Below are 16,347 nucleotides of genomic sequence, written 5' to 3' on the forward strand. Positions count from 1 at the left end.
TCCATGAGATTTCCCAGGCAAAAAGGCTGGAGTGGGTTGCCATTTCCTTCTCCAGGGGATCTTCCCCACCCAGAGATCAAACCCGGGTCTTCTGCATTGCAGGTGGATTCTTTATCAACTGAGCCACCAGGGAAGCCCCTGAAACCAATAAGTACACCCAATGCAGTATTTGTTGTTCAGTTGCTCAGTCGTGTCCGACTGTTTGTGACTCTATGGACTCTAGTATGCCAGGCTTCCCTGTCCTTCACCATCTCCCAGAGCTTGCTCAAACTCGTGTGCATTAAGTCGGTGATGCCATCCAATCATCTCATCCTCTGCTGTCCCCTTGTCCTCCCACCTTCACTCTTTCCCAGTATCTGGGTCTTTTCTACTGAGTCAGCTCTTCACATCAGGTGGCCAAAGTATTGGAGCTTCAGCTTCAGCACCAGTCCCTCCAGTGAATATTCAGGATTTATTTCATTTAGGATTGACTGGTTGGATCTCCTTGCAGTCCAAGGGAGTCTCAAGAGTCTTCTCCAACACCACAGTTCTATAGCATCATTTCTTTAGCACTCAGCCTTCTTCATGGTCCAGCATATGCTTACAATATACATATACTTTTGATCACTTTGGAATGTGATCAATTAAAAAGCTTTTCTCTTTGAAGTACCCTTAGCTGCCTGATAGTGGGATTTAAATCCTGCATGTTGCCTCTCTGTTTTTGCCAACTAGTACCTTTTTATAATTAAAATTTTAAATTGTGTTATACAGACATATATGGAGGAAGAAACCATTTTTAATTGTTTAGCATATGTGTTTCCAAACATTTTCCATCATGGAAAACTTTTCATGAAGGCATATGTGTCCCTAATTCATTCTTTTTTCATGGCTGCATTATATTCTAAAACATGAACCATCACAATTTAACTCTTTGATTATTGGTATACACTTGATTCTGGGAGTTGGTGATGGACAGGGAAGCCTGGTGTGCTGCAGTCCATGGGGTCACAAAGAGTTGGACATGATTGAACAACTGAACTGAACTGATACACTTGATTTATTTCCAATTTCTTCCCTTAGAGTCACTATAGCAGTGAAAGTCTTGGTATGTGTACTTTTTTTTTAAATGTGCAAGTATTTTATCTTAGCTGGATTCCTAGAAGTAGAATTGCTGAATAAACAGAGTGCTTTTAAATTTTGATATGCTCTCAGTTGTTTTCTTAAAAGCTTTTAGAAATGGACGTTTCCCCTCACGATGAATGAAAATGGCCATTCCCACATGTCTTTGCCAACATTAGGTTAGATGACACTTTGCCACTGCTTTGTCAGTCTGGTGGTGTCTCATTGCACTTATTTGCATTTCTCATTGAAAAAAGAGGTTGCAATTTGTTTTTCATAAATTGATTGGTGTTTATCTTTTATGATTGCTCCTTTAATTTCTTTGCCTGGTTTTTTCTTTAGAGTTATTTTTCTTGTTTCGGGATCTCTGTATATATGAAATAATAGTCCTTTATTATACATCTTGCAGGTGTTGTCTGTCAGTTATATTTTATAGTTGTCTTTTGTCAAACAGAAATTTCCTGTTTTATGTAGTTGTATTTGTCAGGTTTCTTTTCCTTTTTAACTCTTTTTGTGTCTTATTTTGGAGAGGGCTTCTCCATCCCAGGATTAAACACAGCATCTCCTTTGTTTCCTTTAAATACATTTTTAGTTAAGAAAATATTTAGCTCTTTAATCAGTTTGGAGTTATTAATATATGAAGTATTTTTCTCATTATGTTCTTAATTCTCATATATTGGCATTTCTGTATAGATGTTTTTGTACTTTCTACCATTCAGTTGTTTATTTCTACACTAGCATCACACTGTCTTGATATCTGCTAGGGAAAATCCTTCCTTAATTCTTTTTCAAAAATTTCTTAACCTTAAGCACGTATTTACTTTTCCAGAAGAACCTTATAATCTGTTAAGCAATATTTTAACGTCTGTTTAAATGGTTTTTCATACTTTTGGTTTTATATTTATGTGATTTATTCAGTAATCTGTATCTTTTTTTCTTCTTATATTTCAGAGTCCTGTGTATGGAAACTCAAATGAGTCAGTTCAGTCTAGAAGGGTAGTCATTTCTCATAATATGGACAAAGCTCTGAAAGAAGGTAAGGATTAAGTGAGGGTATATAATCACCACGGGAAGCAATTCAGTATGTTCTAAAAGGAAAATAGTAATTTCCAGCAAATTTATCTATCCTCTCTCTGTTTGATGCCATTTGGATTTTTTTCATCATGAATTTTTACTTGAAGACATAGTAAATACATCCAGTTGTTGTTTAGTCAGCAAACTGTGTCTGACCCTTTGTGGCCCCATGGACTGTAGCCCGCCAGGCTTCTCTGTCCCTGGGATTCTCCAGGCAAGAATACCAGAGTGGGTTGCCATGCCCTTCTCCTGGGGATCTTCCCGACCCCGGGAACAAACCCATGTCTCCTGCATTGGCAGGCAGATTCTTTTACCACTGAGTCACCAGGGAAGCCCCCCAATACATCCATGTTTCAGTTAAATGAATGGGATCTAAACATTGATTAAGCAGGAATTTGCAGATCGCATGAAACTAGCCAGCTTAGTGGGGTACTTCCACGATATGAAGCAAGAATCTGTTGTTCACTGTTACTTGAAGTAGGTGTCAGGAGGCCTTTTTTTTTTTCTTTTGTTAATAGATATACGTAGAGAAAGTGTGTTGGGAATAAATGCACTCAGGCTTGCTCATGGACAAACCAGTTAACCAAATTAAGGGATCTTGGCCAACCTTGACAAAAGAATGAAGGACAGAGATGTGGAACTTGTATTAAAGATGATTGAAAGGGGACTGTGGCGGGTACAGTGTTATATGTCTGGAAATGGGGATGAGTAAGTGTAATTACACATATTAAAGTTTAAAAGAGACTATATTTTGATCAAATTAAAGTTTTGAAAATATGTTTTAAAAATCAAGTTTCTAAAAACTGACAGTTTTGATTATTATATACAAAAAAAAAGTCTGAGGTTTTCCAGATGAAAATACACAGTGTTAAGTATGAAGTTAGGAGAGAACTGGCAACTACTCTTCTATATCAGATACCCTTAAAAGTTTTTCTCCTCAAGTTACATTTCCTGGAAAACTGGCAGAAGGTAGACTTTTAAAAGTCTTTTTGACTTACTATTAAATCTCACTAGATCTGCAGCCCAATTTTCACTGGACTGCCCTGAATTATCTCAGTAATGTGGGCAGGAAATGTAATTCAGGAATTATCAAGTACCTGCTGTTTGCTCAGTAGAACTCCAACTGTCCAAGGATTAGATGCTGACACAAAAGAAGCATAGCTGGTACCTCAAAGAGCATGGCTTTCCCCCTCTCTGTAGGCTCCACTTATCTAGTTCACGTCTCTTTACCCAGTGGTATGAAATACGTGTTCATTTTTCTTGAATAAATCAGTAGATGCACCAGTGACATAAGCTAGCAACCTCAGATCTTCCCAGAAGATGACTTTTCTTCTGCACACAGAGAGTAATTACTAATTGCATTTTTGAAAACTTTGCAAACCACAGAGGGACATCTGTGTGATCAATGGAATTGTTGTTATTGTCATCATCACTAGGGCAGTTCCTGGTTGAATGACTGTTCTTTGTTCCAAGAGACTCTGGTCATGGACCACTTATGACCTGTGGGGCTCTACCCTCTTGGGCACGGAAGACTGTGCCTGAGTTACCGCGGGGAGAAGGCAGAGGTGGAAAATGGCTCTCTCTCTCGTACTGTTTACTTAGACGGAGTCATTCCTTGTTCTGAACATTTATAGATAGAGATTTACCTAACATCACATTTTCTAGACTGCTGCTGCTGCTGCTAAGTCGCTTCAGTCGTGTCCGACTCTGTGCGACCCCAGAGACCGCAGCCCACCAGGCTTCCCCGTCCCTGGGATTCTCCAGGCAAGAACACTGGAGTGGGTTGCCATTTCCTTCTCCAACATTTTCTAGACTAAACGGTAGCTTTTAAACTGGTCTCCTCACCTCTAGTATTTCTCTCTTGTTACCCTAAATCGTCTTTTCAGATTAATCTAACTAAAACTGAAGTTCTAATCATGTTATTCCATTCTCTCTAATCTTCTGTGATCCCCTCTTACCTGCTTATTTCTTGAAGAGCAGTCCTAGAAAATAGATGTACTTAAGTCATAACAGCATTGAATTTTTTGTTGGCTGTTACGCCTTTAGAAGAAAAGCTGTTTGCTTGGCAGTGAGAATAAGTGTTCTTTCATTTCTTACTGTGGTTTGTTACATTACTCATGCATATTTCTTAATGAAGAACATAAAATGATTTTACTATCATGAATTTCTCTGTCTCCTTGAATTGACACAGATGATATATTTTAAAATATTTTGGGTTTTTTTGTACTTGCATGAATGAGTGTCTGTAGTTATATAACACATAGAATCGTGTCTTTGTTTTGTACTTTTGTATTTTTATGATACTTAGTTTGAAGACGGGTGCTGATGAACTATTGAAAGAAGATACACCTGTGACTAGCACATACCTTTATTACTAAGTACAGATTTTTGCCAGTATTCGTTTTTATCCATTTCTCACCAAAATGTATTATCAAAAGGAGTGTTTTAGAGTTACAGTAATCAGAATATGCAATATGGTTAACAAATGTAATGAAATATTATATAGGTGAATATGGCCTTCACATAAATCCTTTAGCATGTTGAAAAGATCTTAGTTTTAAGTATTAAGTCTCTTATAATTGCTCTTAATTTCCTGCTTTAATTTGAAATTAAATTTTAATGAAAGAAAAAAATGCTTCTATTTTCCAAACGCTTCGGTTTGCAGATTTATTTGTTATTAGCTAAAAATCCCGTGGCGTGAAAACTTTTAGTTTAATAGAAGAGTAAGAGAGAAGGAATTGCGCATGAAGAACTTAGCAGTGTTTTTATTGGCAAAGTGTGTGTCATCACGCTCTTGCTGCTTGGCACTGGGATGCCCAGAAGGAGGATAAAAGGATGTGAAAGCCTGGAGGTCATGTAACCCAGCTTACCATCTCAGGAAGTACTTTTTCCATGTCATCCTTGTCCATTAAATGCTCTGCTTGTGTTGAAATTTCTTATGATGGTGCATCCATCATCTAATATGGCAATCTCTCGAACAATTTTAATGTTTTTGTTCAGCTCTTGCTTGTGTTGAACAGAAAAAAGCAACTTCCTTGTGATTTCCACCCATCTAGAGCAATTTGAAATTAAACACCCAATCAGGGAGTTGGGTACCAAGATAGACTATTTAAAGATTGGGCTATCCAAGAAAATCTAGTACCTCAGGTCTCCACACCCCCAAAATTCGAGTTAGATAAGAATCCCTCGTTTTGAAAGGTTTCAGGAAACAGTGTGTCTTCCCTTGTTTTGCTCTCCACTCTTTATATTTTAAAGCGACTGTTAAGTAGCAGCAGACAGCAGGAGCGCTCTCTCAGTGTCTGCGGCCCTTGCCCGCGTTTGACGCGTGGCCTTTCTCTTCCTGGTAGTGTTTGACTACAGCTACAGAGACTACATCCTGTCCTGGTATGGAAGCCTCAGCAGAGACGAGGGCCAGCTCTACCACCTGCTGTCCGAGGACTTCTGGGAAGTCGCCAGGCAGCTGCGCCACCGGCTGAGCCACGTGGACATGGTCAAAGTCGTCTGCAACGATGTCGTGCGAGCTTTGCTCACTCACTTCTGTGACCTGAAGGCGGCGAGTGGCAGGTAGCTGTTACAGTGGGAACAGCCTCTCCTCCCTTTACTCACGTTAAAGTATTTTCCTTGTTGAGAAAAGGGGTCAGAGTCTAGACAGAACTCTAGCATATTCATCCTCTTTTTGGTCCTTGGCTGGAAATGTTGACATTGTGGGGAATCATTATAATGTTCTGATAGAGCAAATAAAAAAATTTTTTTTACCAGAAAACCACTGTATAGACCTGTTTGATTTTGTAAATAGCTGAAGCAGTGAGATTAATTTTACAGAGCCAGCACTATCATGAATTTATTTAGTAGCGTTAAAGGTGCCTAGAAACAGAACATTTAAATATAGTTGTTATGCACTCTGAAGAGTGTCAGTGAGTTTTCAGTTTTCGAGAAAGTTTAAATAAAGTTCATGTTTCTTTTTGTGAGTCCTGTGTTAAGAGCTCTGTTGCATCACAGTATCCCAAAACTTGATTTTTAAAAGGAACTCCGTATTGGAGCATGCAGGCCATGATTAGAGAAGGTGTTTTCATGTGAAAATTGCCAGTACTCAGGCTTGTCAGCCTTTTGTACTATTAGCCAGGAAAAGTTCGTGCCTGAGAGGTGACTCTGCCTTTGGAAGAAGACTTCAACAAGACCTCGGTGCTCATAACAAATCGTTATTCCCTTAGGTTTGCTGATAGGATCCTAAACGTCTGTCTCACTCTTGTTGAGTGAGAGCGTGACGACTCATAGCACCTCTAACCTGGCCATAAAGAGCAGTCTCACTGCAGCGAGTAGGCTTCTGCCTACTGGATACAGTCTCAGTTGGAGTAGGAGCAGGGTCCCAGCAGTTTCTGGGGCCTCTTCTCACTGATACAGCGCTGCCTCTATTTTAGGGGAGAAGAGAAAGTATTTGCAAAATATGTAAGGGGATGAGGAAGCAGAGGCATCCTCCTCGGGCAGGTGGTAGCTCTCCTCCTTCCTTAAGAAGCCCTGTCTTGTGGATTGGTCTGCGAGTACTTGCTGCCCTGCCTGTGAGGTTGTGGGGGCTCCTGGCTGTTAAGCAGGGTCGTGAGACAGCAGCTGTCCAGGAGTCATCTCTCTCCCCACGCTCACCCAGCTTAGGTTCACGAGGCCAGAATCCACAGGGCCACCATATGCCTATTCTTTTCCACTCACTGCCCCCAGTGTTTTTTGCAAACTTTTTTTTTTTTAAACTGATTATTTTGCATTGGAGTATAGCCGATTGACAGTATTGTGATAGTTTCAGATGGGCACCAAAGGGACTCAGCCATGCATATACATGTATCTGTTCTCCCCCAAACTCCCCTCCCATCCAGACTGCCACATAACATTGAGCAGAATTCCCTGTGCTATACAGTAAGTCCTTGTTGGTTATCCATTTTAAATAGAGCAGTGTGTACATGTCCACGTTTTTTGCAGATTTTAAAAATAAAACGGGGGATACATTAAAAAATTTTGTTAAACTTTTTATTTTGTATTACAATATAGCGGGTTAACAGTATTGTGAGAGTTGGGAATACTTTTTATATTATGATCCAGTTTCATCAAATAATGCTCATTACTTATGATAACTTTGATTTTCTTTTTTTTTGTTGTTCTTTACCATTTAAAAAATGGCATCTGAGATTAAATTTTATCTTCTTCTTTGTGAGTCCCAATCCACAGTTTGAAAAATTTACTGTGGAGCAGTGGTTTTCAGTTTTCCTGGTATAGGAATAGCCCTGTGCTCTTGAAGGTTGTCGAGGACCTGAAAGAGCTTTAGTCTGTGTGGGTTACGGCCGTCGGGTCCCAGGGCTGGCTTGTGCTGGCGCAGGAGCAACCCTGAGGTCAGTGAGGACTAACTTGTCACTTTGTAATTGGCCACGGCGGGAGTACTGACCCCGTGAAATGGGGCAAATGCTCCAAATGGGAGCTTTTCTCCCCTTTGCAGAGCCAGTTGTTAAACATTTACCAGCTCAGCACTCATCGTATCTGTCAATATTTATCATATCAGATATTAAACTAAGACTTTTTTTTTAAGTGTAAGAATGCACAGTATGCTTTCCACTCACCGTCAAGAGTGACAAGGTCACCACACAGCCTGTTGCCTCTGGGAAGCTCCACTACAACTTGTGAGAGCAGGCAAGACACGTGGAATCATTTCGTTGCTGTGAATAGGGTTTGGACCTCACAGACCCCCTGACAGTGTCTGGGGGACACACGGGAGCCTGCAGACCACCCTTTGAAAACCATTGTTTTTAGAGAAAGTAACTTCCAGTAAGGAGGGGGTATGTGAACCGATGAGGAAGTTATAAGGGTCACCTCGCTGGAGTCTCAGAAGCTTCAACCTCTCCTTCTGAGTGTTCTGAGCCCCGTGCAGCACTTGATCGGCTATGGCATCCGCTCCATAAAGCGCTCCCTAGTTCTGTCTGGTGGATACTATTGTCAGTGGAAGCTCATTTTAAGGTATTTAAATTATGGCTCAATAAAGGACAGTATTTTTAGATCATTGTTTTATTCCAGTTAGAAGACTGATGAATTTAGGTTTGGGAGAAGAGCAAGTGGTTAGAGAAATGGAGTGTTCTTATGATTATCTGATTTCAACATGAGAATATATTTTTCATTGAGACATTTATTTACCAGCTTGCGAAATGACTGCCTTTGTGGATTATATAAAGATATTATGAGTAAGCATCAGAATAATAGAAACAGAGACTTGATTGCATTTTAGAAGTGCCTTCTGTTTGGACCTCCAGTTTTCTTGTGCCAAGGATAGATTTATTGGTGTCTGGGCTGTGCCTAGAAGGTCTAGTTGATGATTCTTATTAAAGGAAGGAACTCTATCACTGTTCTCTGAGATTATGAATATTTGGAAAAGTGCCAGTAGGTCACTGGTGTTTTGCATATAGATGGTGGTGCCTTGGAGGTGAATGCTGGGGATCTAATATCTGATTGTGCATCACCTTCTACACATCACACAATGAGACTGGGCAGAAATGCATCTAGGTTCTGTGGTTATCTCTGCACTCACCTGCCCCAGATAAACTGTGCCTTCGCCCTGGAAATCGCCATTGGGGTGCAGATTTCCATTGACTGCAAAATGACAGTGGCGGCCAGGAGGCACCCAGTTGAATTGGCCACAGTCAGGCAAGAGAATAATAAATTGCATTAATAAAAGCAACACATCCTCTGGTTGACTGTTGGGCAATTGTGTGGCGGCAGCTTTCCGTTCAGCCTGTGTTTATTTCCCAGCCAACATGCTGTTGGCTGCTCTAAGTCAATCCAGATCACACTTAATTCTTGCCTGTTTCCTCTTTCTTTGCCCCATCTGTCTTGTTCTAGCATGTTTCAGGGAAATTTAAAAATGATTGTTTTTATGCTGTTAAATCAATAGCATTTTTAATTTCATAGCCTCCTTTTTACAGTCTGTGTATTCTTTTTACTCACAAAGCCCAGGCATGCTGTTTAAGGGACAAAGTAATGCTTTTCTTCACATATTTTTCTCTTTATCTCTGAATTTTTTTTTTCCTTTTCATCTTAATCTCTAATTCTGGCTTGTGTTAAAGAGTTGGGGATGTGCGAGTCAGAGCAGAACTTGAATTACTTCTACCATTAATTACCTCTGTGACTTTGGACTGTTCACTTGATCATTCAGATCCTTAATATTCTCATCTGTAAAATGGCGATGATAATATACACTTCTTGATGTAGGTGGGAAGATTAAGTAATACTGCACATATGAAATGTATGGAAGGTTAACGTCCTTTTGCTTACTCAAGGCACGAGAACCGAGAGGTAAGTACTAGGAATTGCGGTAAGGACTCTGGCAGAAGGATGCTGTCAGGACCTGGTGACCCTGGTTTATGCTTTGTTAGATTTTTTTTTTTTTTAAAGGAAACTCTAGATGACATTTAAAAAGAGAGCTAGAAGATTTTAAAATCTAATTAAAGAGACACTCACCCCTTTCTGGGTAGTTGTTGCTACGATTTGGGAGTTCTGTATAACCGTTCATGCTACTTAAGGTTAGAAATCCCAAAAGCCCATTTTTCCAGATTAATCTGTGGTTGAAAAAATTATTGACTATTGATAGTCTAAGAGTGAACATAGTTGTTAAAACTGAGTGTGTTGCCCATTTGAAGTTTTTTTTTAACCTAATGGTACATGACCAAATTGTTTCTAGAAATTTCTTTCCTTCCTTTTCCCTCTGTTCATGTATTTATTTTTTCAGACATGAAGAGCAGCCAAGGCCTTTTGTGTTGCATTCTTGCTTGAGGAACTCAAATGATGAAGTAAGATTTCTGCAGACGTGTTCTCGGGTTCTGGTGCTCTGTCTCCTTCCTTCGAAGAATGTCCAGTCTCTCAGCTTACGCATAATGCTTGCAGAAATTCTGACAACAAAAGGTAGACTTTCATAACTAATTGATATTACTAATGCGATACTTACTGCAAAGTAACGTGCTCCATACGAGTGTGAGAACACTTTATATAATACCTGTACCGGCTTGTATACTGTGGGATGTATGGGAATTAAAGTATTTTCAAAAGATCAAGTTGTAAATGTCACTTGAAGAAGACGTCACTTGGCCCTATGTGATAAGTTTTTTTATATAACATATTGCCAAATACATAGTCCATTTTTTTAAATAATAGATAAGGACTGGTTATCTATTATTTAAAAAAATGGACTATGTATTTGGCAATATGTTATATAAAAAAAAAATTTATCACATAGGGCCAAGTGACGTCTTCTTCAAGTGACATTTAAAACCAGTCCTTCGGAGAAGGCAGTGGCACCCCACTCCAGTACTTTCGCCTGGAAAATCCCATGGACAAAGGAGCCTGGTAGGCTGCAGTCCATGGGGTCGCTAAGAGTTGGACACAACTGAGCAACTTCACTTTCATGCATTGGAGAAGGAAATGGCAACCCACTCCAGTGTTCTTGCCTTGAGAATCCCAGGGACGGGGGAGCCTGGCGGGCTGCTGTCTGTGGGGTCGCACAGAGTTGGACACGACTGAAGCGACTTAGCAGCAGCAGCAGCAGCAACCAGTCCTTATCCCCTTCACAATGTAGCATCCATTATATGCGTAAACAAAAGAATATTGTACTCAAGGTCTAGTATGCATTCATTTAAAATACCTTTGTTGCACTATTCATTGGTAATACTATATGTGACTTAGGCCTTCACAGGTGGAGCATTGGTAAGAACCTACCTGCCAATGCAGGAAGTGCAAGAGATGGAGGTTCAGTCTCTAAGTCAGGAAGATCCCCTGGAGTCGGAAATGGCATCCCACTGCAGTGTTCTTGCCCGGAGAATTCCATGGACAGAAGAGCCTGGCGTGCTACAGTCCATGGGGTTGCAAAGAGTCAGACACGACTAAGCACAGCACCACCACCAACATATGTGACTCAGAATACATAAAAAAGGAGCTGTACCACAATATAATGTGGTTATTAGAAAAAAAGTGTATCCAAGGAAATGCTTAGCTAGGATAAGAAAAATGGAAGAAAATATCATCTAAAGAGAAACTTTTCCTACCGCAGAATCTCAAAGAATGTTGTGTTTAGATGCATTGATTTAATGTCTCATTTATTATCTCAGGATTAGCCAGCTCTGCCTATTAGCTGATAACCGCCAACCATAGAGAGAAGGCGACCTTTTTAACCTGAAGTTTGTAGGATGACTCTTTCATGGTATCATTGGCTTTCTCACAACTTCCTCCCTGAGGTCTGTTTCACCAGTTGGGAGAATGTTAACTTTCAACCTTTTGGCAGACGAAGCATGTTGAGCCTTATAATGGAAATAAAAGGAAAAAAAGAATGAATGTATTTAATTTTGATAGCTTTGTTAACCACTTGGGTTCTAAATGGCTTTCTTTCATCATTCTTTCCCATGTAACTCATTAGTTAAAATGACCACTTGGTTGTAGCCTTAGCTGGTAGCAGACCCAGAGGGATGGGTCCGTGTGTATGTGCGTGTTGCGTGTGTGCACGTGTGTGCACACTTGTGCGGCCCACTTGGGTGGTTTCACAGTGTTTGCCACGTGCAGTTTCAATTGTAGAAGTATGAACACAACTCCTCTGAAGGAGAAGGCCTTGTCAGTGTTGCTCTCTTCTCTGTCCTACAGTCTTGAAACCGGTGGTGGAGCTGCTCAGTAACCCGGATTACATTAACCAGATGCTGCTCGCCCAGCTGGAGCGCAGGGAGCACATGAACGAACATCACAAGAGAGCCTACACGTACGCGCCTTCCTATGAAGAGTTCATCAAGCTCATTAACAGCAACTCTGATGTTGAGTTCCTGAAGCAGCTCAGGTATTTGGTCTTTAATTATAGCATGACAATGCTACTAATTATCCTTCTCTGCCTGGTTAGGTTAAAAAAAAAAAAAAAAAAGTGGTTGTCAGGGAAGCAGAAATAAAGGAAGTCCATAAATCTCCCTAATCAGTAACAACAAAATTTATCGAGCTTCTCCCTTAGTAGTGGAGTTCATTTGTTCAAAGTACATGTTTTTCAAATGATTAGGTTATAACAGAAAGTCGATCAGTTGTTAGAACCTGCGTAGCTGCTCAGATGCGTCCTTGGGGAAAGCAGTGGAAGGAACTGATGTGTGTTTAAAATTACAGCGTAGAACATTTGCGTTGATTTTCTTTTTTCTTAGAAAACACAGAGGCCCAGTTTGGGGAATAAAGGGGTTCTTGACTGATTGTCTTGAGAAAACACATTGGAAATAGCACCCCAGGAGTCTCTTTCATAGGAGGGTCCAGTCTCCTTCCCTGACCTGTGACCGGGAGAGTTCCGTGGGCTTTGCTGTATCGTGGCATCTTGGGCAGCTCTCCTTGAGGCGGCACTGGTGTGTTTCATCCTCGGGGTGGTTGTCCCTGTTCACTGTATCTGAGGCACAGACCTGAGGACCAGTTCTTACCCTCTGCTTCTTGTACTGGAGAGGCTCCAGGAACAACTCTACGATGGCAGGGATTGATCTTTCTGCTCAAAGAGGCGGTGATGCGGCATAAAGTATCTTGTTACTTAGCTACTTATTGTTCATCCGATAAAAAAAAAAATATTGCCCTCTTATTCAAGGGTCAACTCTGCCCACTCGTATTGACAGACGGAATTGCTTTTTATCAGACTTCTGTCTGAAACCCACATTGATGAGGCTCATCAGCACAAATGGAGCTGCTTTCTTCAGTCATAATCTCAACTGTCCCGTTGTTTTTCCTGTACAGTTAGAGGACTCTGCTCTCTGACTTTTATTAGCATTTTAGGTCCCTGTCTTCAAACTGCCCCCAGTAAAATTTTGGGATAGGCTGCCTAAAGCAGGAATTGCATCTTATTTCGACTAAGTAAAGCCATCTTTGTTTTATACATATTTGAAAAAAGATGCACATGTGTGTGCTTAGTCGCTCAGTCGTGTCTGACTCTTTGTGACCCCTTGGACTGTAGCCCTCCAGGCTCTTCTGTCCATGGGATTTCCCAGACAAGAATACTGGAATGAGTTGCCATTTCTTTCTCTTGGATCTTCCCGACCCAGGGATCAAACCCTCATCTCCTGCTTGGCGGGGGGATTCTTTACCACTGTATAACTTGGGAAGCCTGGAAGAAAGATGAGTATTTTCTAAAGGAAATAGTCACTCAGCTCTGCTAGACTAGAATGCATTAAAAATAAACAAACAACAGCAAAAAATCCTTGAATGTGCTATTTGCAGTTCTGCAGTAGAACTACAAAAAAAACTTTGTTTTCTTTTTTTCTGAGTAGGCATGAGATGTTTTCATGGTAGGATTATAGAGCTAGAAGTGCATCCAGCAGGCACACCCTTGGCTGTATATTAGAATCAACCAGACTTTTAAAAATTACAGCTTGAGATCCCACTGTCTCTTTGAGGCTACTTCCTCGTTCTTCTTCTCTAGCCTCCAAGATGTCAAACTGAGGATATGGGAGCTAGACTGGGTTAATATTTTGAATTTTCTGGGTCTTCTAGTAGGAGCAGTAAACAGCTCTGCTAACAAAACAGGAACCAGTAATCTGAATGTCGTGTTGATGCAGGATGTTAAAGGGCAGCTGATTAGATTCCAGTGGTGGAGTGGCTGGTGGGGTGATGGCCACCATCAAGGAAAGGCAGAGAGTCTCATTCAGAGCTAAGATGCACCCACTCGTGAAATGCGGCAGTCACAGCCCTAGAGAAAAGACCGCACGTCCCTTTATTTTGAAGATAAAGCAGGCGTCGAAGTGAACATTAAGCAAAGGATAAGTGAAAGGCCCCGATGGAACCTTTTGTAAACAAGTAGGCAGGTTGTGGTCCAGGAATCTGGCATATCCAGGGCTGTCTGCCTTCTGAAATTCTTAAGGTTATTTGTGAAAAGTTACTCTAATGAAAATTATTTGCTCCTCCATGGAAAGTACAGATGCCTAGGCTTCACCCCTGGGAACTTTGTTATAACTGGTCTGAAGTGGAACTCGGGCATCAACTTCCTAGGGGATCATAACGTGTGATTAAGACCCCAAGAATGTGGTATCTCTTTTAAATGTAATATCCTCTCACCTGCTGCCAGTCTGAAGTTTTTGCCAGATGTCTTGTCATGTAATTCATTCTATTCTGATTCTTTGAAAACGACTTATACTGTATGAGGTGCATGGTAACTCTGAGGGGGGATACTAACTGATCCGGGCCCCTCAGTCTTCTGCCAGGGTTACTGTCACGAGCAAAGGGCATCTTACCCCTGACCTTCCCGAGAGACGTGCGTGTTTAACCTGAGGTTTGTCAGCCTTGGCAAAACTGACACGTGGAGCTGGATGATCCTTTGTTGTGGGGGTTGTTCAACTTAGTGTAGAACATAAGCAGCACCCCTGGCATCCACCCACCGAATGCCAGCAGCACCCCCAGAGCTGTGACAGCCCAGAACGTCTCTGGACATTGCCGTGTGTCCTCTGGGGACAAAAATGTTCCTGCTTAAGAGCCACTGGTGTAACTGCAAGAACAGTTTGGAGATACTGTACTTATGTTGTACATGCTTGCTTAGTCTCCTCAGTCGTGCCCGATTCTTTGCAACTCTATGGATTGTAGCCTGCCAGGCTCCTCTGACAATGGAATTCTCCAGACAAGAATACCGGAGTAGGCTGCCATGCCCTCTCCAGGGGATTGTCCTGACCCAGGGATTGAACCTGCATCTCTGCCTCCTGCATTGGCAGGCAGGCTCTTTACCACTAGTGCCACATGGGAGCCCAGTCTTATATTAGGTTTAGATTCAGCTGAAAATTAGAAAACCCACAGAATAATGACGACTTGTCACAGAACAGAGGGTGTTTTCTTCCTTACACAGAAGTCTGGAGCACCCAGGTCCTTGAGAAGGACCCAGGCTCCTCCTAGCTCACTGCTCTGCCCTCCTGTATTCCAGAGGCCTCATGGTCAGGATGTTCTCTAGGATGCCAGCCGTCATATCCCCATCCCAGGAAGTGGGAGGGAGGCCAGGAAAGATGGTGGCATAGGTCACGCATGCACTGCGTGTCTTTTAAGTTTTAAATTGTCTTGTCTTTTAAATTTGAATTTTAAATTTAAATTGTCTTGTCTTTTATATTTCTAGAAGCTGCTACGTGACACTTTTGTTTATGTTGGGTTGGTCAAAACAACTGAGACAAAAACAAGTAGTCTTTTTCTGGGTACCCTTAAGCTTAGTTGTAAATGGAGGGTTCTATTACTAGGGAAGACTAAAGAATGGGCACGGAATAGGCAGGTAGGCGTGTTTGCCCCAGTTCTAAGTGCAGTGGGTTAGAGTAAGGCAGAGCGGCACTGCTTCCCACACAGGCAGTGGGAAGGTGCTTTCCTGGCCTGGACATTCGCCAGGGTTAAGGAGATGCCGAGCAATTGCTCAAGAAAGGAAAGCTCTTTTTGTTTTAAGCTACCATTTGTTGACAATCTAATGTATATCCAGCGCAATGCAAGATTCTTTATGATAATCATCTGATCCTTATAACCACCGTGTACAATAGGTTCGTGTTGCTCATGGCTTGGTTGAGGAGAGCAAAGCGACTTGCCCTGGATCAAAGCTTATCAGTAACAGAGCTGGGATTTGAACTCGGGTCTGTCTGACTTCACACCCCATTTGTAGAGCTGGGTGACCTGCCAGCCAGGCGGGCAGAGAACAGCAGTGAGACACGGCCCCAGTCTTGTGGGATTGCCTGCCGGCGTGGAGATGATTCTACTGTTGGTGGGGCTTGGCAGGCACTGACCCTGGTGTGGGTATAACCCACGTGATAACCATCAGAAGCGCCATTATCTCTTATTAAGACAATGATAGACCGCCAGAGAAACGAGGAGTAATACAGTCAATCAGAGCAGCCTGTCACTGCCATAATCTTGTTTACCACCAGCCTGATCTTTATTAGATTTTTCAGTTCTGTATTTGTTTATTTCTGACCCTCATTTAGAGAGCAGTGTGGAGAACCTAAAAATAGAGAGGAAATTCTAATAATAAATGAAAGGTTAAAATTAAAGATTATTTAGCTTAGAGAAGAGAAGGAAACCTTTTATCTAGCACATACTGAGATTGGTGTGGTGTTTTCAGTTTTACTAAAGCAAGAGGCAGTGGGCCTAACTGGATTAACTGAAGACCTCGTGACTAACATTAGCATGGGTTACTGAAAGGGTTTCTAA

At 41.5% G+C, this 16,347-nt stretch overlaps 1 protein-coding gene across 5 annotated transcripts in view; it reads left to right on the forward strand.

Annotated features, from left to right (window-relative positions):
* Window positions 1-16,347, forward strand: part of SNX25 (sorting nexin 25) — a 91,991-nt gene that overhangs the window by 22,247 nt on the left and 53,397 nt on the right. For all 5 annotated transcript variants that reach the window (XR_009493073.1, XM_024986289.2, XM_024986291.2 and 2 more), the window contains 4 exon segments: window positions 2,050-2,134; window positions 5,520-5,736; window positions 9,926-10,098; window positions 11,824-12,010. Coding sequence is in view for 4 of the 5 variants with exons in the window: in XM_024986289.2 (XP_024842057.2) it covers window positions 2,050-2,134; window positions 5,520-5,736; window positions 9,926-10,098; window positions 11,824-12,010 (662 nt within the window). In the remaining variant the exon portion in view is untranslated.

Source organism: Bos taurus, chromosome 27, assembly GCF_002263795.3.
Source record: "Bos taurus isolate L1 Dominette 01449 registration number 42190680 breed Hereford chromosome 27, ARS-UCD2.0, whole genome shotgun sequence".
NCBI classification, from domain to species: Eukaryota; Metazoa; Chordata; class Mammalia; order Artiodactyla; family Bovidae; genus Bos; species Bos taurus.